Source organism: Anabrus simplex, chromosome 5, assembly GCF_040414725.1.
Source record: "Anabrus simplex isolate iqAnaSimp1 chromosome 5, ASM4041472v1, whole genome shotgun sequence".
Classification (NCBI taxonomy): Eukaryota; Metazoa; Arthropoda; class Insecta; order Orthoptera; family Tettigoniidae; genus Anabrus; species Anabrus simplex.
The window spans coordinates 91,743,764-91,766,579 of record NC_090269.1 but is presented as its reverse complement, the minus strand read 5'-3'; the positions used below and the strand labels follow the sequence as shown (position 1 = coordinate 91,766,579).

Sequence of the window (22,816 nt, the reverse complement as noted above, 5' to 3'; positions counted from 1 at the left end):
TTTTCAACATAGTCTCCCTGTAGACTAATGCATTTGGTCCAGCGATGTTCCAATGCCTTGATCCCATCTCGAAAATGAGATTCCTCCAGGCCTGCAAAATACCTCTCCAATTCGGCTGTCAGTTCTTCCGTTGTAGAAAATCTCCGTCCACGAGGAAGATTTTCAGCTTGGGGAATAGATGAAAGTCTGATGGTGCCAAATCAGGTGAATAAGGTGGATGTGGCAACAATTCGTACCCCAGTTCATGAAGTTTTGCCATGGCAATAACACTTGTGTGCGGCAGAGCATTGTCCTGATGAAAGATGACCTTTATCCTTGCCAAACCAGGCCTTGTTTTGCGTATCTTTTCCTGTAGTTGGTCTAGGAGGTTTGCATAGTATTGCCTGTAATTGTTTGGCCAGTAGGAAGATAATCTATCAGCAGAATGCCTTTTGCATCCCAGAAAACTGAGGCCATGACCTTTCCGGCCGAACACACTGCCTTTGCTTTCTTTGGTGGTGGTGAATCAGCATGTTTCCACTGCTTTGACTGTTGTTTTGTCTCTGGGGTATAGTAGTGGACCCAAGTTTCATTTGTAGTCACAAACTGGTGCAAAAAATCTTGTTGGTTGCACTGAAAACGAGCCAGACTTTGTACGGACATATCGGGTGCGTTTATTGTCCAATGTCCATCTTGCGGATAATTTTTTCATACCCAATTATTCGGTTAAAATATAATATACCCATTCAGAAGACATCCCTACAACTTCAGCAATCTCCCGCACTTTCAGTCGACGATCCTCCATGACCATTTTATGCACTTTTGCAATAAATTCTGGGGTCGTAACACTTTTTGGCCTGACCAAATTTAAACTCGCTGGTCCACTTGGCAACGGTTGAAAATGAAGGAGCAGAGTCCCCCAGTATGTTCCGAAAGTCGGCATGAATTTCCTTTGCTTTCATACCTTTCTTTACAAAGTATTTAATCACTGCTCGAATCTCAGTTTTTTCCATTGTCACAAATCACTACGCGGGAACAACAACAAAGAGTCGTCACTACCACACTCCTGCAGCTAGAGCACTGACACACCACGTGTTCACTCACAAAGGATGTGTGATTATTGCGCGGGAACCTCGTTGCTCTAGCACTGACATCTAGCAGTGATTCCGAGAACTTTTCAAACCGTCCTCGTAAGACATTCAGCCTGACCACACTGCCTCCAAACACACCTCCGATGATTGTCTGGTTGAAGGCATATGCGACACTCATCTGTGAAGAGAACTTGATAACAATTCTGACGGGTCATGTTCAGCATGTTGTTGGGCCCATCTGTACCGCGCTGCATGGTTGCAAAGGTGGACCTCGCCATGGACGTCGGGAATGAAGGTGCACATCATGCAGCCTACTGGGTACAGTTTGAGTCGAAACAACGTCCTGTGGCTCCACGAAACTGAATATTCAGCATGGTGGCGTTGCTTTCAGGGTTCCTCCGAACTGAAATCCGTACGTAGGGGTCATCCACTGAAGTCGTGGTCCTTGGACGGCCTGAGCGAGGTGTGTCATCAACAGTTCCTGTATCTCTGTACCTCCTCCATATCCAAACAACATCGCTTTGGCTCACTCAGAGGCGTCTGGAAACTTCCCTTGATGAGAGCCCTCCTGACAAAACGTGACAATACATGACAATGTCCAATAATGGACCATTTATATTAGTATTATAATACGGATAAGATCAAACTGCGGTATTCACCTTCTAGGCAACACGAGCAGTGTACCTCCTTCCTGGTGGAATGACTGGAACTGATAGGCTGTCGTACGCACTCTGTCTAATAGGCCCTGCTCTTGCATGGTTGTTTAAATCTTTGGGCAGGTTTAGTTACATCTAGGAATAGTAAAAGGGACTGTTCTTGATGCAATATAAGCATTGAGCGTCAGTGTTCTGGCTATCTTGAAACAAAGGTCATGCAACACCTTTTTTGATGTGTGTATTTTAAGGAGACGAATAATGATAAATTAAGTTTAATTTACACAATACTAGTGACTGGTATTCCAGATGGACAGTAGCTGGATAAGCGACAGGCATCCAGTGACAAGAAATTCAATCAGACTCTCAATCGCTGTTTACATGGAGCTAGTGATGCCAAAGCAGAAAAAAGGTGGACTAAATGGCATCCAGCTGAACTTTGTCAAAATATCAGAGGAGAAAAGAGATTTGATTCAAAATGCAGTAAGGGTTGGTGTTGTGTGACGAGTTACTGATCGGGGAGAGGAGAAACATCTTCATTATAGGCTGTTACGCCTTTCAGCATTCAGTCTGCAAGCCTCTGTGAATTAACCAGCATTTCCACAAACCTCAATTAGCAACTAGCTCAGAGACCTCGTTTAGTTCCACACCTCGTATTACTCATCATCATCATCATCATCATCATCACAAATTGATTTACTCATTTCTGTATGTTGTGGCCCACTGGCTTCGGTGATTTTATCTCTGCTGTAGCTTCGCCATCCCGGACAATCCTTGGTTTTTCTCAGGGCACATTGGAAAGATGAACTGAGGGTCTTCACTTGTCCTATCCATCTGGTTGCAGTCATTGCCCACAGTCTACTGCCCTCAACCTTCCCTTCCATGATTAAATTCTCTAGACTTTCTCCAGTGATCTTATCACTAAATCATTAAAAACTAGTCTAACCATCACCAACTCTGCCTCCCTCTACTTCTCTTACTGTCCACGGCCATGTCCATTATTCTCCTAGGAGAAGGAGAAAAGGGCAAAGAATATAGGTACGGGACTAGATGTGCAAAAAGAACTCTAAGACATTCTGCAGATATTGTAAGAGAGCTATATTATCAAAATCTTCAAGAGTATAAAACTTACACCAACCCAATTTGAGGAACTTTGCCAGCAAGAGTGAAGTTAGAGATTACGTTAGTTTTCTAGCTTCAGGAACCAATATCAATGTTTCTCTGTGCTTTCTCAAATCCTTCATACCAAATTCACAGCATAAATGAGTGCAAATGTGAAGTGAAAAAGCCTTACAAAATAAAGTTTTGCACCATTAGATCATTTATATTCTGAAGGCTAATTGAACTACTATTTTTGGTGATGGTTGATCTTGCTTTACTGTTCTATGGAATCTTGAAGGATCTCAAAAAAGTATCTGATATCAAACACAGTAAAAAGGTAACTGCATACAGAAGGTCAATCACTGGCACAGGCTTGGGATCAGTGGAAGGGGAATGCCAGTCAATTGAAACATGTTTGATTTCACTGGCCTGAATAGCTACTGACACACTGGCTTGTCCAGCTACAAAATATATAAACATTACCAATCATTGGCTCTAGCTCAACTGATATTGTGCAAATTGTGTAAAATAGACTTCAATGTACGCGCACTTTCCTCCTGCCTTGTATAATAATCTCATTCTGCAAAAACTTTGTGCCTACAATTCAAAGTCAACAGCGCTCTCTCTATCTCTCCCACTCTCTCTAACTGATATCATGAATTAAATATAACCTGCCAGTCCTGTAAGCATTTCTTGTAGCTTCATAGTACCATCATTTGTTCAATGGCTACACTTACCTTCTCTGTTAGCCTGGATTCCTTCTAGGAAAGCTCTGCCAATTGCGCTCATGTGGAATGATTGTGAATGTTTGTGAGTAAATACTGTGAATTTGTAAATATATATACTCAAGTTCTTTATTTTGAAGTTGTGTAAGGTAGACTCCATGCTAATCATACGGTGACCAAAAGCACACTTCGCACTCTCACAGCTCATGCCAGCTCGGATCTGGTAATTTAGCTAGTCATCAACAAATCCATGGAACGAGTGCTTCTGCTGAAAGAAATTTTGGCAATGCCAGATCAATCATAACTGAAAAAAAAAAGTAGTAAAATCAGCCTTTATGATGTACAAGATAAATGACCTACTGGTGTACAACTTTATCTCACAAGGCTTTTGCACTTCACATTTGTACACATTTGTGCTGTGAATAATTGGCATGTACCTATGTTCTTATAATATAAAGCTTTATGCATTGATTATTTTCAAGGTAAAGGTGGGTTCAAGAGGAGTGCGACAGGCTTCGGCAGCTGGCACATTTCCTATCCTCGCTGCTAGATGGGGGCTTCATTCATTCCATTCCTGACCCGGTCGAATGACTGGAAACAGGCTAAGGATTTTCACTGTAAAGGTGGGTTCACTAAGTGACCGACAAAATCTAACTCGCCCTAGTTCTAATGTGAAACATGTTGACTTGTCAGAAAATGTAACCATTTATCAGGTAAAGAAGTCCTTTCTCTATATCGACATCTAATATGCAATTCCTCTATATTATTTGAGTCACAAACATGCAAGTGTCAAACTAAATGTGTATTACACCAAGGATTAGTATCCTAGTCATATAAATATACCAAGTTCAGACTTTAGACTAGCTTACTGCTCTATGCCAGCTTGGTGGTCTGCACTACTCTGCATGGCAGCTTGAATTAATTCAGACGATCTGACAATCTGCCAGCTCACCTGATACGAGTCAATTCATCAGAAGGGAGCTGGAACAAGATGCAAGAGTGTGATGCATGCCTCTGATGGTGACCTCACCACATGCAGCTACAGCCTTATGCAGGCAGCTGAGCGGGGTGATGTAACGTTAATGCGTGAGCCTGATACATGAAGTTGCTTTACTGGCTTAAGGAAGAGGTAGTGTCATTGGTCCAGATATATGTTGGCAGTGTAGTTTCCATATGAATGTTCTCAGTATAAGATTGCTTAAGTTTATGCAAGAACAATGTGTTTTCATTGTGGAACACTATACAAAGTTTTCATCTGTCAAGAAGTATTCATCTTTCCAGATGTGCCAGTTTCAGTTCGTTCATTCATTCACAGCTGCCCATGCATCTGTCTTCCAAATAACAAGGTATTTAACACAGTAAAGATGTTCCACACGAAACAGCCTGCCTTAACAAAAATCAAAATAGGAGACAAACTGAGATAACATAGGAAAAGCACCGTACAATAGCAGCTCTCTTGGAGAGAAGCCGTTCTAAATCTCCGATGCCAGCAACATCACTGGATTTAAATCCCTGTGATTATATGTTGGAGATGTTGAAAGCAAAAAGATTATGCTAACAGCACAAGAGAAGAATACAAGAGAACAATCAGCAAGTTATGTTGAATATTTCACAGCTGAGATTTTCTGAGTGTATGCAGACCTGTTTAGGAGATGCCGCCAGACATGTTAGAGAGCTAAGGGACATCAGTTTGAGTGTCTCCTTTAATGCCAGATAAATTTTTTGTCTCTTAGTTTTACTAGAAATAGCTTTCTGTGACTTATTTGATGCAGAGTAGCGCACAGAGACAGCACGCATATTACCTGCTAGAGGATAAGGGTCAATGCGGGTAACTTGCCATGGCTTGAAGGTGATACTTCACAGTTATAAAATAGACACACTGTACTTTAATTTTCAATAAAAGCACTGTTTATTACAAAGTGAGTATGTAAAATTATATGTACTTTAATGTAGAATAAAAATTATCCTCCAGTTTTCAGTAAGTTGAAAGTATTTCTAGACAGATAAATTTCTTATCCGTGCTCTGAAGATTAAATCTGTTAATTCTGTTTCTTTCACCTGGAGTGTGTTCTGTATACTAAAACTGGCGCAAAAGTCATGTATAGAGTTAAATACCTCGTAACTTTCATCTTTACAATGACAATGCATTGTTGTTGTTGTTGTTGTTGTTGTTGTTATGCTTCATTATTTGTAATGAAATATTCTAATTATATTCGTAAATCTTGTGTGAATTACTGTCATCATGTTGTCAATTACAGTATTATGTTACACTATTCATAATGAATAATTTTAAGTGATATTTTGTCTGAATTCCTATGCAACTGATTGGAATTATGTTACACTGTTCATTAGTTATATTTCAGGTACTTAAATTTTTCATTTTTGGATCTTTAGTCTTCTTAGCAGAGTTGGGAAGTAATTGTAATTGTTACATTCTAGTGGTCAATATACATCGCATAATGGAGCAGAAATGGGAAGAAATTAAGTGATGATGAAAATAAAGTTATCATTTCTGCGTGGGTGGCCCAGAAAGTAATGCACCACAATTTTTTTCTCATCCCCCAACAATGGTACAAACGCAAAACTTAAGATATGAATTCTTTGAAGTTTTCAGAGTGTGCATGCAAAGTTTCCGCTTCTTCCGACAGATAGCTTACTTGCAGCAATCCATGGTTCAACATGGCGTCTGCAAGTGGTGTGTTACAAGCAGCGTATTGTCATTGAATTTCTCATTGCGGATTGAGAAACGGTTGGAAACATTCACATACGTTTATGTGCAGTTTATGGAGTATCAGCAGTCAACAGAAGTACAGTTACTCACTGGGCACAGAGCTTGAGACCATCTGAAAGTGCTTCGGCAGATCTCCAAGATTTGCAGCGGTCGGGGAGGCCACCCACGGCTGTCACACCTGACAAGATACAGAGTGCTGATGTGCACATTCGCAAGGACCAATGCAGAACGACTCTGCAGTTGGCGCGGGAGTCGTCAATCAGCAAAGGAAGTGTGGGTGTAATCATTAGTGCTCTCAATTACGCAAGAAAGTGTTCACGATGGGTTCTGCCCCGTCTTAGGGAGGAACACAAAACTCTCAGAAAATACTTTCCTTCTGAGTTGCTGCAATATTTCAAAGGTGAGGGGGAAGCCTTCTTGTCCCGGATTGTGACGGATGATGAAACCTGGGTCCACCATTTTGAGCCCGAAACAAAACTGCAATCGATGGAATAGGACCATCCTGACTCTCCACAGAAGAAAAAACTTCAAAGCAACTGCTTCTGCTGGTAAGGTCATGGTGACAAAGAGGTAATTCGCACAGTGAAGAAAGGTCTTCATGAAGAGAACAAAGAGTGGTACCAACAGGGCATACATGCACTTGTGTACCGGTGGCAGAAGGCCATGTAACGGGAAGGAGATTACATAGAAAAATAGAAAGTGTAGAAGAAATATAATTCTTTCTTGTGTATAAGTTTCATTGTATTCAATAAATAATTCTTGAAGAAAAAATGTGGTGCCTTAGTTTCTGGGCTACCCTCGTACTACAGCAGAACCAACGACTTCACCAGCATTTAATCAACTTCCTTCTTACCTCTCCAGTGTTTCCGGAGACGCATTCCTACAAACGTATCCATAACTCCTGAGAATGTTCTTGAAAATAAATGCAGGTATTCCTTCAAGTGCCCCAATAGAGCATCTCTTTAGCAAATGCAAAGAATCACTGTACTTTTGCCCTGAGAGGCCGAGGATTAGTGACGAGAACTTTAGGAACCCATTATTGTTAAAGTAAAAGGCAAATGATTTGAAATGTTAAATTTTATCGACTATAATTATGGAACAGATCAGATGTAAGGCTTTTCAGGCATTTGCTCTATTAACTAGCGTTTTGTCTTAGGTCTGACACTAGACTCATCAGAGTGGGATGTGTCAGACCCTACCCACTGATGCTAGGGTGTATGCAGGTGAACTTATCAGAAGCCCATTATAAGAGGCACAGTCTGATAACTGCACACGGGAGATAAATCTCCATAATGGAATTATTGCCTGCCTAGCAATTGAAACTAAACATGATACAGTAGCTTGAAACTTAAAAAGTTATTTTTGTCTCCATAATTGTAAATGACGCGGGTTAAATCTAGACACGTATTAAGATAACGCCGCCTTTTGATGTTTTGGATGGCATCAATGATGATATTTTCTATTTTGACCATCTGAATAGTGACTAAAATTGTATTGGAGTAATTGTGGAAAGGGGAGATCTTTTTGAAGAGTAAGGTGACAGGAAGTTTGAACAGAGATTCTACCTGTATAGAGATATAGTGTGGTGCACGTCATTTACCAGCGATTATTAAGAGAACTGACATGTTCATAGTTCTATTATCATCTTTGCATCTTTATGGGTGCTTTCCTTTGGAATACCTCAGACAAATGCATGGTTAGCTGATGGTGATTTACTAACCAGCAGTCAACATTAATGCGCCATACACACATTTTGAATGAGGTCAACATTTTACAGTGTTCACGAAATCCCCAGTCATCTGGTTTTTTGATCGAGATTGGTAGACTTGGCCATCAGTTGCGTTGGCAATGTATCCCACTAAACTTAGCAACATATATACACTACTGGGAATGAAGATGACAACATTATACTCTCTACTCATGATCTGCTTGTTTCAATTCATGGACAACTGTGGGTTTATAAGATGCAATTTAAGTTCCTTATGTATGGCTCTATGTGCTGACTGCATAGAAATATTTGTCTTCTGTGTTAATTTCTGCATTGACTAATGTGTGGGGGTCCTCAACAATACATCAGAATTTTTTTCCAATTTTGCCTCGGTTAAAATTTGATGCAAACGGCTTTTCAAAGCATCCAGGTCCAGTTTCACAAAATTTATCCATTAAATCTCTCATTCCATCATCATAATCAGAACATACTGAATTTGGAAAAGTTAACAAAATTTAATTAAGTTTTATATTTTCAAAAAATTTATCACTTTCACAGAAGACATACTCCGCTAACAATACACTAATTTCGATCGTTAACACATCAACTTTAAAAGCACAACCTCTTGTTAAAAGCACAACTTTCAAATAAAGATGAAATGCTATTCATTTTAAGGATTGTACCTACTCGAGGTACAAGATCAATGCCCCATTGTTGCCAACTTGAGCGCACCCGTCATGCTTCTGAGTTCACTGCGGAGACAGTTTTGCCATGCGTCATACTTCTTAAAAACTTGAAATTTTCCTTTCTCCAATACTTCCCCTCTAACCAGTATAAATTCAACAAACTGTTCTGTAATGAATGAACACTTCTCCCATGAGAAGGCTGCTCATGAGGACAAAGCATATTAGATGCATTGTGCTGTAGAGATGGTGTGTCATAACAGCCTTGCAAGGCTGAGAGGAAAACATTCCTTGTTAGTGATTGGAGGGGGATCAAACCTTTCAAGAAATTTCTTGATCGTCTTAGGAACTGTTGCTCTGGTCAGCAAGACTATTACAGTGATATTCTGGAAGTCTGTAATCTTGTTGGTAAAAGGGGATAGTTGGTTCATTTGTCCTTTTCTTTTCCTCATCCACCTTGCTAGGCTAGCTAGTGTTTATTACTGTTGGTCGTCACCAATAACTCCCTTTTCTTCACGCAGAACTTCATCCAATACTGTTCCTCTAATTCTGTCACCCATTCAACTACACCTGTACTTCTTCCTCTCTATTACTTCATACAACACATCATCTACAAACACCATCACTTTAATCTTCTTTTCCCCAGTTATTCCTGTTACAGTCAGCATTACCTCCTCCATCACAACATGAAAAGCGGGGGTGAAAGGACACATCCTTGCTTTAAACCATTCCCTTGCTCCAATTAGCCTGTGAAAAGTTATGCATATCAATAGTATTTCTTGTTCTTTGTTGTGCAATAAGAAATGCCAACTCCTGTATTTGCATCTTGAGACCTGAGATTCTTTTAAAAGGACACCAAATTTTGAAGATTAAAAAAAAAAAAAAAAATTATAATTCTGAAGTAAGGTCTATTTGCCAATATCTTTTGAAAGCCTAAAATTCATAAATTTGCACATAGTATTTGCACATAAACCAACACCAATCATAGTCATGAAACAGAAGTTTCTGCACCACCTGCGCCTCCTCCTACCCTAGATTCCCAATGCCCTTCCAGTTTCCAGCAGTGTGTGTGTGCTTCATAGCAAGTGACTGTGATGTTCAAGAAGATCGAGTCACCTACAGAATGTGAAATGTCAATTATCCGATTCTCGACAGCAAGATATGTGACATATTTGGAGATCCATAGCCAGATATGAAGGCAAATTTTGAAAGTGAATAAGGTTAATGAAGGAGAATATGTATATAAGATTGTCATCTGTACAGACTATCCTGGAACTTTCTTGAATCTGAGCACAATTTCCTGCATCTTCCAATTTGAAGACCATGAAAATTTTAATTTTATACAAAATAATGGATGTTAACGAGTTCTGTCAGAGGAAGAATTGACTGTGTCTGCAATACTGCTCACGTTCTACAATTACTGTATTACTATTTAGTGGTTGATACTGGTGTTATGTCTTCAGTACATTGTTGAGTTCTGAATGTTAAATTAGTAACTTAGTGAGTCTGCATGGTATTGTATTACTATCAAATTTAAGTTTTAGTGCAGAAAAGGTTTAAGTGGTGCTTATGAATGTTAAAAAGAAAAAAGACTAAACGACTCTCAAGTTTCACGAAGCTTGGGCTAGTGACTGCAAAAAACAAAAAACAAAAAAAAAAAAACAGATAAATGAGAGAAAATAAGGTATTTCAACAATTACAATAATATGTTTGGTCATATGAGGGTATATGTAATATTAAAAGTTGAAAGGTCAATCTGGATAATAATAATAATAATAATAATAATAATAATAATAATAATAATAATAATAATAATAATCTCTCTCTTTCCATAAGAAAATGAAAATCAGGTAATATTTATACGCATTCATAATTCTTTATGCAACACGGATGCTTATTAGTAAAGTTTCTCCGAATTCTGTTGTGTGATATCTATTTAAGAGTGAACGAATGTTTTCAATGTTACATACAACATGAACTGAAAATAATAACTTTCATTTATAAGTATCCTTTTCTGGTTATACTGTAGTCACATCTGTGCATACAGAACACTGGCCCAGAGCAAAGTAAGTCACCAGCAATTGTTTCCTTGACAGGCCTGCAGTAGGTCCTTTTACAAAAGAATAAAGTTGGCTTCTTCACGACCAGCAGCAACCTAATGTAAGGAAGTGTTAAGAGTGTGCACCTGGATCCATGTTAAATTTGCAGCTACAAAAAATAAATACTCTGGCACCAGAAACACAACCAACAATACAGTCAAAACAGGCATCTTTTGGATCTTTGTTGTCTCAATCTAGATGCATGGCAACAAGCTGAAGGGTGCCTGAATACAAGTCATAGTGGGTGAACATTCAAGTAAAAAAGAAAAACAACCAGAAAGGATGCATGCAGCAGATCAAGGAACACAACATGCAATACAGGCAGAAGCAAGCAGGAAGCCAAACCAACCTCAGCTTCACACACAGTGGGGGAAGGAAGGGCTGAAAGGGCGCTACCACTTACACGCATCATACTGCCCGTCTACAGGATCTGCAGCCGCCACGGCCGAAACAGAACAGAAACAACACTGATTAATACATGGTATGACCAGAAGCCACAAACATCAACATACGAGATGCTTGAGGGACTCTGCCAGCTTACAGTCTGCGATCAAACAATAACAACAGCTACATTTCAAATAGCAGAGACTAGAGGTAAAAGTTTACAGTTCAGTACCAACTAAACATTAATACAATCAACAAATTTACAATTGTCAGTTTTTCTGACAAGATTTGTCTCTGGATCTAGATATTTATGCACGAACAACAACAGATGTACAATTCTAGAGAAAGAGAAAATATACAAACAATGAGAAAATTAAAAACACAAGAAGAAATTTTAAGAATATATTGGAAAAGACTGAAATATAGGTAGAACGAGAAGGTTAAATCACTACAACAAAACAACTAAAAATGATATACACTGTTCCTTAAATTAAACGGAATACACAACACTAAGATACAAGCTTCAATTCAATCAAATACATAGAACTAAGATGATACAGTACATTTCTCACATGAATACAATGAACACCAGGATCAAGAAAAGTTCAAAATTAAGAGGTACAGTAAATAGCTCCACAAAACCAAAATACAGTAGCCTATATTAAAAAAAGCAATTTCTACACAGGTACATTACCTTTATTGCTCGCAGACATGATTATCTTTTGTGTTTATGTCATGTGCAACAAGATAAACTACCTAAATTCTGAAATGATTGTTGCTGCTCAGTTGAAATGGACTATATTTGAAAAGTGAGCAGTGTGCCAACCTGACCTTGAAACTTGATAACACATTTGATATACGGGCCATTCAATTGTTCAGTCACTCGGTAAATTATCGTATTACAGTTTTGCAAAGGGCTTCCGAATGTTCAGGCTCTGTCAACAAAGGCAGAAGCCGTTGTTACATGGTTCTGCTTCATGCATGTGTGTTATGAGTATTACATGCAATGGCTGTACACAAAAGCTGTCTGGAGAACCAACACATGTGACAACAGTGTACAAAGGAGCAAGTCACCTGAACTTCTGAGTTTTCAAGCTGCTCGGTCTGTCCAGTTTCATTTCTGCTTATTGTGATCAGACAGCATGGACAGTTTGGTAAAATAATTTGTTCAGTGAAGTTTAGCACCTTTTGAATTCGGTCCTTCTAAACAGTCACTGAACAGAGTGCTCAAGCAGGAAGCTCTGAGTAAGTCTAGGCTGAGCAGGACCCATAGTCTAACTTTTAAATGAGTTTGAGTGAGTTTACACATTGTTCTGCACAGCTTTAGGACCAAGACCAAATCATAAAAAAGACAGGCCCACACCTTAATGCTTCCTATATCAAATTTCACAATGGGAACAATGCACTTCGGTAAGTAACATTCACCTGGCATTCGCCAGTTCCATACACATCCATCAGACTACCACAATGTGTAAATTCGTCACACACTGTTCAGTTTAATGATGCTTGGTTTATGTGCTGTAGCTCACCATGGAATCCAAGTGCAACTACGTACTGACGTATGGTACAAAAACTGGCATCACTTCCAGACGTTACCATGGTTTCTACCAAAGCTTGCCAGTTTCACTTCACCACACGGCGAAGGCATGAATGCTCCCTATTTTTACTTGTTTTGGCTTCCTTGGTTGAGGTGGGTTTTTCATAATTCCTGGGACTTCCATTTCACCACTACATCATCACTCTCTATTGAATGCGACATCTGAATCTTATCAGAAATCTCACAGATAGTCTCACTAAACTTTTGTCTAATGTCCATTTCGACTGCTGTAGCTAGTAAACATTTCTACTAAGAGTTTATGATCTTATATAGGCTCATGACATGCTTGAGTGACATATGTGATCAGTCTACTTTCCTTTCAGAGGGTGCATGGTCATTAATGGCAATGTAGTGTATCATTGGCTAGATCTCATTATCACTTTCTGAAAGCAATTATATCAATTTGTAGAGTTCTCCTTTGTGTCAACAGACTCTGACAAGTATTTGGATTTTCTCCCGCGCTGTTTTATGATGTATACTTGCCGACACAAGTGAGCGTTCCCTGGAAGGTATGATTGCCTGCGGCACGTACATGTGGAAGGATAGGACATGCAACAAAGTCTTGCTGAGTAATGTTCTATTTCGTTGTCCTTATATGGCTGAAGGACATGGTTTATTACGTATCTCGGCCTGAGATATAATATATCCGTCCAGTGGCCACATTATTCGTAATGTCTAAACGTATACGCTATATTTTGTCCAGCGGTCGTGTTTCAGTTTTGCGAAGTGCCTCCGAACGTTCAGGTTCTGCCAACAAAGGCAGTAGCCGTGCGTATTAAAACGTGATCTCTGCCGCTCGGCTTTGGTGTCAAGAGTTCGAGTCTCGGTAGGGCAAAATGTTATTTTTATTCCTGCAATAACTCATATGGCTAATCACGTAGCTTCCTTTGTTTTATCATTGCTGACAGTGAGTGGGCTTGTTCGCAGCTCTGAAAATGGTCGCTGGGTGGTCTTCACAGTAAGTGGACCACGGACCGCCGTTGTGAACGAACTTTTCCTGACGTATGGCCATGGAAGCGATTGGGGTAGAAGCGTAAGTACTGTCGTCACCTCGCCCCAGATCGCAATGACAACATCCCAGGGCGTCGTTTCAATGGGACTCGTGTCTGCTCCAAGAGGAGGCCAGTCGATAAGCTCGACCAGGCCTTTCCTTGCCTTGCGAACCATTCCTGAACGAATCGGAGACAGGTCCTGCTGAAATTGTTTAACACCGGCTGGATGAAGCACCCGCACGGAAGGGACAATAATTTTCCCTAAAATGTTCACATATTACCCGACAATAACACGTTGCTCGGTTCTGTGCAATATCGCTTTCCCACGAGAGCTCATCCAACCGCAACACGCCACAGATACACCGCCAGAGCGTATGCTGGATTGTTCGAGTGCCGTAAGGACGAAACACGTGTACGGGTCCATCGTTCTCCAAGGAAAATATGTTCTCGTCGGGGACCGATCACGTAGCAATCACGTCCTCTACAAACACAAACACCTTCTGCTCATCAGTGAGTTTTGTTTCTTAGCCATTCCCAGGGAATATAACCCTGCCCCATGTAGGCACCAATTAGTCTGCCTGTGACCTTCCACCTCGCTCGTATATAAAGGAAATGGCGCAACGTATCGAACTGCTTTCCACACTCCTCATAATGGCAACTTTTATATGAGTAATGTTTCATTGCCCTGAATATAGAACTAGGTACCACAACATCATGGCTGCATGTGAGAATGCTCGTAGCTCTACACTGGACTCATGCGCGCCCATATGACAGTTTGTAACTGGGGGGGGGGGGGGGGCTAGACCTGGGGGTGTGTAGTATTTTTAATATTTTGGAAGATGAATAGCGATTTGTATTCCGCGCTAAAATAACACCCACGGTATCACCTGCCTGTTGGAGGGGGCGGTACTACCACTTCTACGTAATACCGACTTTTAAATCATTTTCTTGAAAGAAAAACACCTGGCTACATTAGATTTTTGACTTTCCGTGACAGCTATATAGAGGGGGGGCCACGGTCCCCCCCCTTACCCTCGGGCATGGGCGTCCTTGAGTCTGGACTTAATGATGGTCAACGCGCTCACTGTCCGTATCGGCAAGTGTACACATGAACAATCAAAGTCGCATCTCTTCAGACGTGAAATATAAGGAAGTCTACTTCGCCTATGATGAGTTTTGCAACACGACCAGTAGTTCTAACTCATAGTATCAGCCGACAATTTTTGATTGTTCATCTGTACTTCAAGTATTGATTTCTAGCCTATGGTTATTTAATAAAATATACTTTTTTTTGTCTATTATATCATCTCTAGAAGTTGGAGTATTGAATTTTGATACATCTTGTATCTATCTACAATTACAATGTAGTGCGAGAGTTCGGTAAGCGTCGAGAACAATCCTGAAATGTAGATAATTACTGCAGAACTCCATCTACTAGAGAATCTAGGAAGTCCGTAACTAGATAAAATATTAAGCTGCGCTAAGACTGCTAGATGTCGCATTGCTTTGAAAACTAACTGAGAAAATACATGTACATTTTGTACTATTCCACGGAAACAATTATATTTCACCCAGAAGTACAACAGTCCTTGGAAATATCACACGTTCAATATAGCCTCAATTGCGGCTTACAACTTTTTCAAGATGAGTGGACATATTCGTGACGACTTATCGATACAGATCATCATTAATCTCACCGCCCAACAGAACAATCCGGGGACACATTTCTGTAACAGTTTGAGGCATTATGATGGTGGCTGATAATCACCTTGCTTTAAGGGGAAGTACGTAGGCAAGTCAATAAGTATCTGCAATTTTGCTTAATTGTCTTTAGGGTGGTTCTATGGCGTTGTGTGCCCACGTCTGTGGTAGGTTTGAGCGTTATCAGATCAGTACACCTCGCACTGTTGCGACGTAAAAATGGCAGCACCACACTCTGTTGGCACCAAGGAAGAACAGCGTTCCGCAATCCGTTGGTTTTTTTTTTGTTTTGTTTTTTGTTCTTTTTGGTCCGAGGGTGTACCAGGAGCAAAAATTCATAGAAAACTTTTAGCACAATACGGGGACAATGTTTTGCCACAGCGAAGTGTTTACCAGTGGTTAAACAGTTGAAAAGGGGGCGCACGAGCGTGAAGGATGAGGAGAGATCCGGGCGTCCATCTGCAGCCGTAACTGATGCCAATATTGAACAAGTGCGTGATATGATCCTGAATAACAAACGAGTGACTGTTGATAACGTGGCAAACCATATGCACATTAGCCATGGTTCTGCATATGAAATCATACATAAAGGTTAACTTTCACAAAGTCTGTTCGAGATGGGTTCTAAAACAACTCAATGAAGAGCAGGAGCGCAATCGTGCGAGAATCTGCCAGCACCTACTGGACCATCATCCTAACGAAGATGAAACGTTTCTGAAACGGATGATCACTGGAGATGAAACATGTTTTCACCACTTCGAACCAGAGAACAAACGTCAGAGCATGGAATGGAAAGATCCACTGTCGCAAAACATTGTCCCTGTATTGAGCTGAAAGTCTTCTATGAATTTCCGCTCCCGGTACACCCTCTGAACACAAAAAATGGATTACGGAACGCTGTTCTTTCTTAGTGTAAACAGAGATTGCCGCGCCCATCTTTACGTCGCAAAAGCGTAGCTGTACTGATCTGATAACGCTGAAACCTATCACAGACGTAGACAACGGTGCCATCTACCGGCTGGTGAGCACACAACGCCATAGAGACAATCTAAAGACAATTAGAGCAAAATTGCAGATACTTAACTGACTTACCCTCGTACAAGCGGACAGCCATCCTCTCTTAAAACTAATCAGAGCGAAGAAAAGAAGAGGTCTGACACTTCGAAAAATGAAGGTATCGGCAAAAGAAAGGGAAAGACTACGAAAGGCGTGAAAATGAAAGACCCCCTAGCCCTCGCAAAGCTAAATACCGCTGGGATCAGAAGAGAACAAGGGAAGATGAACAGGAAACATGAAAGTAAGGAGCCTGACACAAGTGGAAGCAATGCCAGATTTATCTACAGAAATCATTGCCACCCACAGTGGGATTGTGCGGCGACATTAATGAACATCCATGCCGGAAAGTCGTCAGGAATGTCTTCACTCACCCTGAAGAGGTTTCACACCGCAATGGAAGCGACACTGAACACGCGGTATAGTGAACTGTATTTCCAAGAACCAAAGTCTTTCATAAAAATAAAGTTATGAGAACATGAAGATTAAATGTATCCGTCTATTCGTGCGCCAACCTCACAAATAAGAATTGTACAGTTTCCTAAATGCTAAAATGAATCTACACATGCTTATAAAGTGTACAATGATGCACTATTCTAACACATAACAGTTACACTAAAGGAAAACAAGGTAGGGAGCAAAATATTTCTCATTATACCCCACCTCACTTCCAGTCACAGTTGTCAGAGAACTCTCACACCGCATCTGCACAGAAAGGGAGGAACACCTCTCAAAGAAGTACAGAAGAAGAAACACACATGTTACCACAAAAGTTTGAACATTTTTGCACTAAATTCTGATTGCAGATTTGTTCTCCATTTCCTCTTACAAACCTAATACAATAAAATTATTAGTGGTTCTGATTTCTAGAAACTTAACAGGAAGGTGATGGTGACCTTGTAATTTATTAGTTTTAAGGGGAACTACGACATAATCATCCGCTCATAACACTAATCAGAAAAGAAAGACAAAGAGGCCCATTATGTTCGAGGAATGAGCCCTCCTAAAACTAGCTGGGCAACACACACACGGAAAAGAAGGGCAATCGGCAAATTAATTTTGGACACAATTAGAGGTGACATTTTTGAAACAAACAACTTAAGAGGAAATAAAAACTAAAACTTGTAAAAAAAAGTCTAAAAGTATATTTTGTAATATAAGTTCCTGCGGCTCCGCCTGCGTTGAAGTCGAGATCTGAACAGTGTTGGTAACAATAGTGAACAGTCCAATAGTTCAACTCAACCTGATCAACCTCTCTGTATGGTTACCTAGTTGTTCTTCCTCTTAAAACAAAAATCACCACCACTGCCGCCTCCACTCAACTTCTCTGTCAATTTCATTAACCTCCTCGGGCTCTACATCAATTAGCGTATCCAAAGCCAGCAAACATCACTTGTTACAGAGTAGGATATCTAACCGATCAGGCCGTGCATTCTCTCTTAAGGGTCACGAATGTACATTTCCTTTCATTGATGACTCCCCTTCCCCCTCCCGCCCAGGGTATCCAGCACAAAAAACTTAAGAGTGAAAAGGTACCAATGACTAGCAACAATGCGCAGGTTGTATGACAATACAGTGAGAGGTTTCGTAAAGCCTGATATTTACCGAGATTTGTGCACCCGGAGATGAATGACAGTCAAATAATTAAGATACACATATGCCGTAAATCTATACTACACTGATATGCCAAAAGTCATGGGATAGAGGTCTGGTATATTTTAGACCCTCCTCTAGCTCGGCTAAGAGCACCAGCTCATCGTGGCATCGATTCCACAAGTGGACAAATATTATAGTGCCATTTAGTGGATCGGATTCGTTCACATAACCCCCTTCGACTGTCATAAGAGACGACTAAAAGGGGGGCCATGGGTTCATCTTGGGAGCGTGGATTGACGACCATTGAACCCCTAGATGAGCCGGGCACCGCTTCCACTTACTCTTAGCTTTAAACTTTCTATGTGACCTCTCTAAGTCACTTTTCGTTCTCTTCCGACCCCGATGGTATTAGGTCTGCGAGGCCTAGGGAGTCTTTCATTTTCACGCCCTTTGTGACCCTTCTCTTTCATTTGCCGACACCTTCATACCACGAAGTGTCGAATCTCTTCTGATTAGTGTTCAGTTGTCTACCTGCACTTCCTCTTAAAACAATCACCACTACAATCACATCTCCGTATAATTATTATGCTAGCTTGTCAGAGAAACAGGTAGTAATGCAAGTCGGTAAAATCATTCCCTAGTAACGGGAATTGACACGCTAACTGATGTAGAGGCTGAGGAGAGAGATGAAACGCAGAGAGGTTGGTCAGAAGATTTTACAAGTTGCTTTACGTCGCACCGACATAGATATGTCTTACGGCGACGATGGGGTAGGAAAGGGCTAGGAGTGGGAAGGCAGTGGCCGTGGCTTTAATTAAGGGTACAGCCCCAGCATTTGCCTGATGTGAAAATGAGAAACCACGGAAAACCATCTTCAGAGCTGCCGACAGTGGGGTTCGAACCCACTATCTACCAAATGCAAGCTCACAGCTGCGCGCCTCTAACCGCACGGCCAACTCGCTCGGTTGATCAAAAGAAAGTTATTACTTGAATGTTCATTATTGTCACCAGCAGTATTCAAATCCGATTTCTAGCCCTGATTTCAATTTGGGCGAGTACTTCTAGTAAGGTATAACAAGATACAGTACACTGTATACAGTACAATATGAATAATACACGTGTAAATTTTACACGAGTAATACGGTGACTTTTTATAAATTAAATGCTTTAACGTCTAAAAGCAGTTCGTAGGTTTACTCAGGTGCTTTAAAAGTATCTGTGTTGTGTTTAGCCCTGATATCATCAGGAATTCGATTCTATTCATGGGATGTGAAGAGAGTGAAGGAGTCGTCATGGGAACCCCGGTAATCAATCCGAACTAGTTGGGGTCGGGATCAATGCAGATTATCCGAAAAAGAAAAAAAAAACTTGCAATATTGTACATACAGAACGGAAAATACAGTAATTACGTTTTCATGCAACAAACATGTTTCGTACGTATACTACAGAGAACAACACTATATTGATAACAGTACCTGTCATTTCTATTTTATGCTTGATTTCTATTAGAGCTATTGTACAGTATAGGCCTACTACAATATTTAATTAACAATGTCCTGTACTGTTATTTCGATTATACTTCGCTAAATGCTAGCTTAAAGTATCTTTTTAGGTACAGTACTATGGTTAAATACATTGCAAGTGGAATTTTAATTTTCTTACTTTAGTTACGGATTCTGTCCGAATTATCGGATTAATGGGATGAATGGATTTTACTGTATTCCCGTCATGATATGAGGAAAAGTACCTAAAATAATCTCGGGCAGCTTGTTTATGAAGTGAATATTGCTTTGTGTTTTGAAACAAACCTTCTCCCTTTATACAGTATACATTTTAAACATCGCTCATGATTAGCAGAATCCTGAATGTTCTCACTCTGACAGTAAGAAAATTACACACTTATCTTTCCTCAGAAACAGAATGATAATAGTTGAACCAAAATAGAGATTCGGCAGTCAATGGTATTTCAATGATAAAAAATGAACGCAAACAATCGTAAAGTTAGAGACCAAGGGACGCCCTTTGAAATATTAGGCTGACTACCACCCAAGAATGCTTTTAGTCGTTTTTTTTTTTTAAAAAGGTGGATCTCCATTAATATTACTTACTATTAAACTTTCCGTCCCTTGCTCGGCCCTCCCCTTTGGGCATCCCAGGGGGCAAACTATTGGCAGCTTAGCACAGAGGCTATTTAAATCAAGCTGACAAGGGACTGGCCATAATGGCATGGCACAGACAAACGCGTCTGTAATTCAAGAAAGAAAACGGTCATACTGAAAATGTAAAGTGCAAGCAGGTACAAAAATCGCAAAGAGGATTACCAACATACTCTTACAATGACGTCAAAATCCATGTTCACATTAGCAACTTCTTTACACTATGGTACTCATCACACAGCAGATTCTACGTGCTGAAAACAACTGGAAAGTTTCGAAATATTTAATTCTTCAGGATATATACACAGTCTGTACAGCCATTAGTGTACATTATTTACAATCTTACAAGTAAAAACACAATCCACTTGACTAATGCACATAACAGTCAACATATTTTACCTAACAATACTCTACCAGATCCAAGCATAAGCCACCATTCAATTGTACATGAAATAATGCAATTCAAACGAGATTTGACACCATTCAACTTTTTTTAAAACTGTTTGATAATACAGTTTTCTCTCTCTCTCAAAAAAAAAAAAAATTCAATGACAGCTTGTATGCTATTCAACAACCAGAACACATGTACCAAGATCTGCAGTAGCAAATGTGTCAGAATAATCAGAGTATGTGAAGTCTTTATATAGAACAATGGTGAAATAATTTCCCACCCTACTTCCAATAGGTTATTCTTATAGCTCACAATGGGTGGTCAGAGCCGTGGGGTCACAGATTTCGTTCAAATTTTGGGCGGTTGACCTACATCAAAATAAACAGATCAGTGCCCAAATGTTCATATCATTGGCCCTTATTTAACGAGGCTGCTCACTTGTTGGCACTTTGCATGTGGGTATCTGTAGTATCGCTGTACCGGCTTCTCCCTTTGTCTTTTTCTTCTATCTGCTTTTTGTTTCTTTGTACATACGAAGACAACCGCAGAAAAATGCTCTTTTACCGTCTTGCCACTCAGGCCTTGTCAAATCTTCGCTTTTTCTGTCATTTTTATAACCACTGCTGCTATTATGACATGAGAAAGCTGTTTACAAAGCCTGAGCCCGTATGTACAATTTTGAAATCAACCGTTGGAGGTTCACGCAAAAATTGTGACGGTGGTGGCGGTGATTAATTTTTTGTTCCTAGTGGCTTTACGTCGCACCGACACAGATAGGTCTTATGGCGACGATGGGACAGGAAAGGGCTAGGAGTTGGAAGGAAGGCCGTGGCCTTAATTAAGGTACAGCCCCAGCATTTGCCTGGTGTGAAAATGGGAAACCACAGAAAACCATCTTCAGGGCTGCCGACAGTGGGATTCGAACCCACTATATCCAGGATGTAAGCTCACAGCTGCGCTCCCCTAACCGCACGGCCAACTCGCCCGGTGATTAATGTTTTAAGAAGTATAACTAGGTAACCTTCTTCTATTAACAATAATCAAAATAAAATGGAAGTGGTCCGACACTTCGAAAAATTGAAGGTATCAGCAAAAAAAGCGCAAGGAGCACGAAGGCTGTGGCCTCGCAAACGTAATACTGTCGAGGTCGGAAGAGAACAAGAGTTGACCAAGGGATGTCGGATATGCAAGACGGAAGTGAGGAGTCTGATATAAGTGAAAACAATGGCAGGCTCAACTAGGGAATCCACGCTCGTAAGTTGAGAGCCTATGGTCCCCATTTTACAATAGGCAAGGGATAACGTGGATGTATCCTACCACGATCACCCACAGGGGGTAATTATGACGGAAAATAGATATGTTGATGATGATGATGATGATGATGATGATGATTGTTGTTTAAAGGGGCCTAACATCTAGGTCATCGGCCCCTAATAGTACGAAATGAGAAGAAATGTAATGACAATGTAAAAGTCCAAAATCATCCACTGACCAGAATTTAAAACGTGATGACGAAGAATGAATGGATGAATATGAATTTAAAACAAGGCCGTGGCCTTGATTAAGGTACAGCCCCAGCATTTTCCTGGCGTGAAAATGAGAAACCACAGAAAACCATCTTCAGGGCTGCCGACAGTGGGATTCGAACCCACTGCATCCAGGATGCAAGCTCACAGCTGCGCGTCCCTAACCATACGGCCAACTCGCCCGGTGATTGCCTACATTTCCAGAAAGTATCGTCAAATAATAGTATTACTGACCAAGGGACTGCTTCTAAAGCACAATCCTGAATCGCAGGTATAAATCCAGGTCACCGGCCCCTCATAATGGTACTTATCGCTAGGAAAGTAGAACGATGATATTTGTCATGTTGTGGTACTAATCAAAAGTAGCGTAGACTCGCGGTATTCCACATATTATGGTACTATTCACAGCTAATGTAATGCGCACATGTAACACAGACCTAGGGTGTTTCTCACATTGCGGCGCCATTCTTTTTTTTCTAGCGGCTTTACGTCGCACCAACACACACAGGTGTTATGGCGACGATGGGATAGGAAAGGTCCAGGAGTTAGAAGGAAGCGGCCGTGGCCTTAATTAAGGTACAGCCTCAGCATTTGCCTAGTGTGGAAATGGGAAAACACGGAAAACCATTTTCAGGGCTGCCGACAGTGGG

The 22,816-nt window shown here is 40.5% G+C and overlaps 1 protein-coding gene across 2 annotated transcripts in view; it reads right to left on the bottom strand.

Moving 5' to 3' along the window:
• Nucleotides 1–22,816, bottom strand: part of mew (multiple edematous wings) — a 288,348-nt gene that overhangs the window by 124,393 nt on the left and 141,139 nt on the right. The window contains exon 3 of one of the 2 annotated variants that reach the window (XM_067146993.2): nucleotides 11,174–11,200. The exons of the other annotated variant lie outside the window; for it this stretch is intronic. Coding sequence (XP_067003094.1) covers nucleotides 11,174–11,200 — 27 coding nt within the window. The remainder of the gene's footprint in view (nucleotides 1–11,173; nucleotides 11,201–22,816) is intronic. 2 annotated transcript variants of the gene reach the window in all.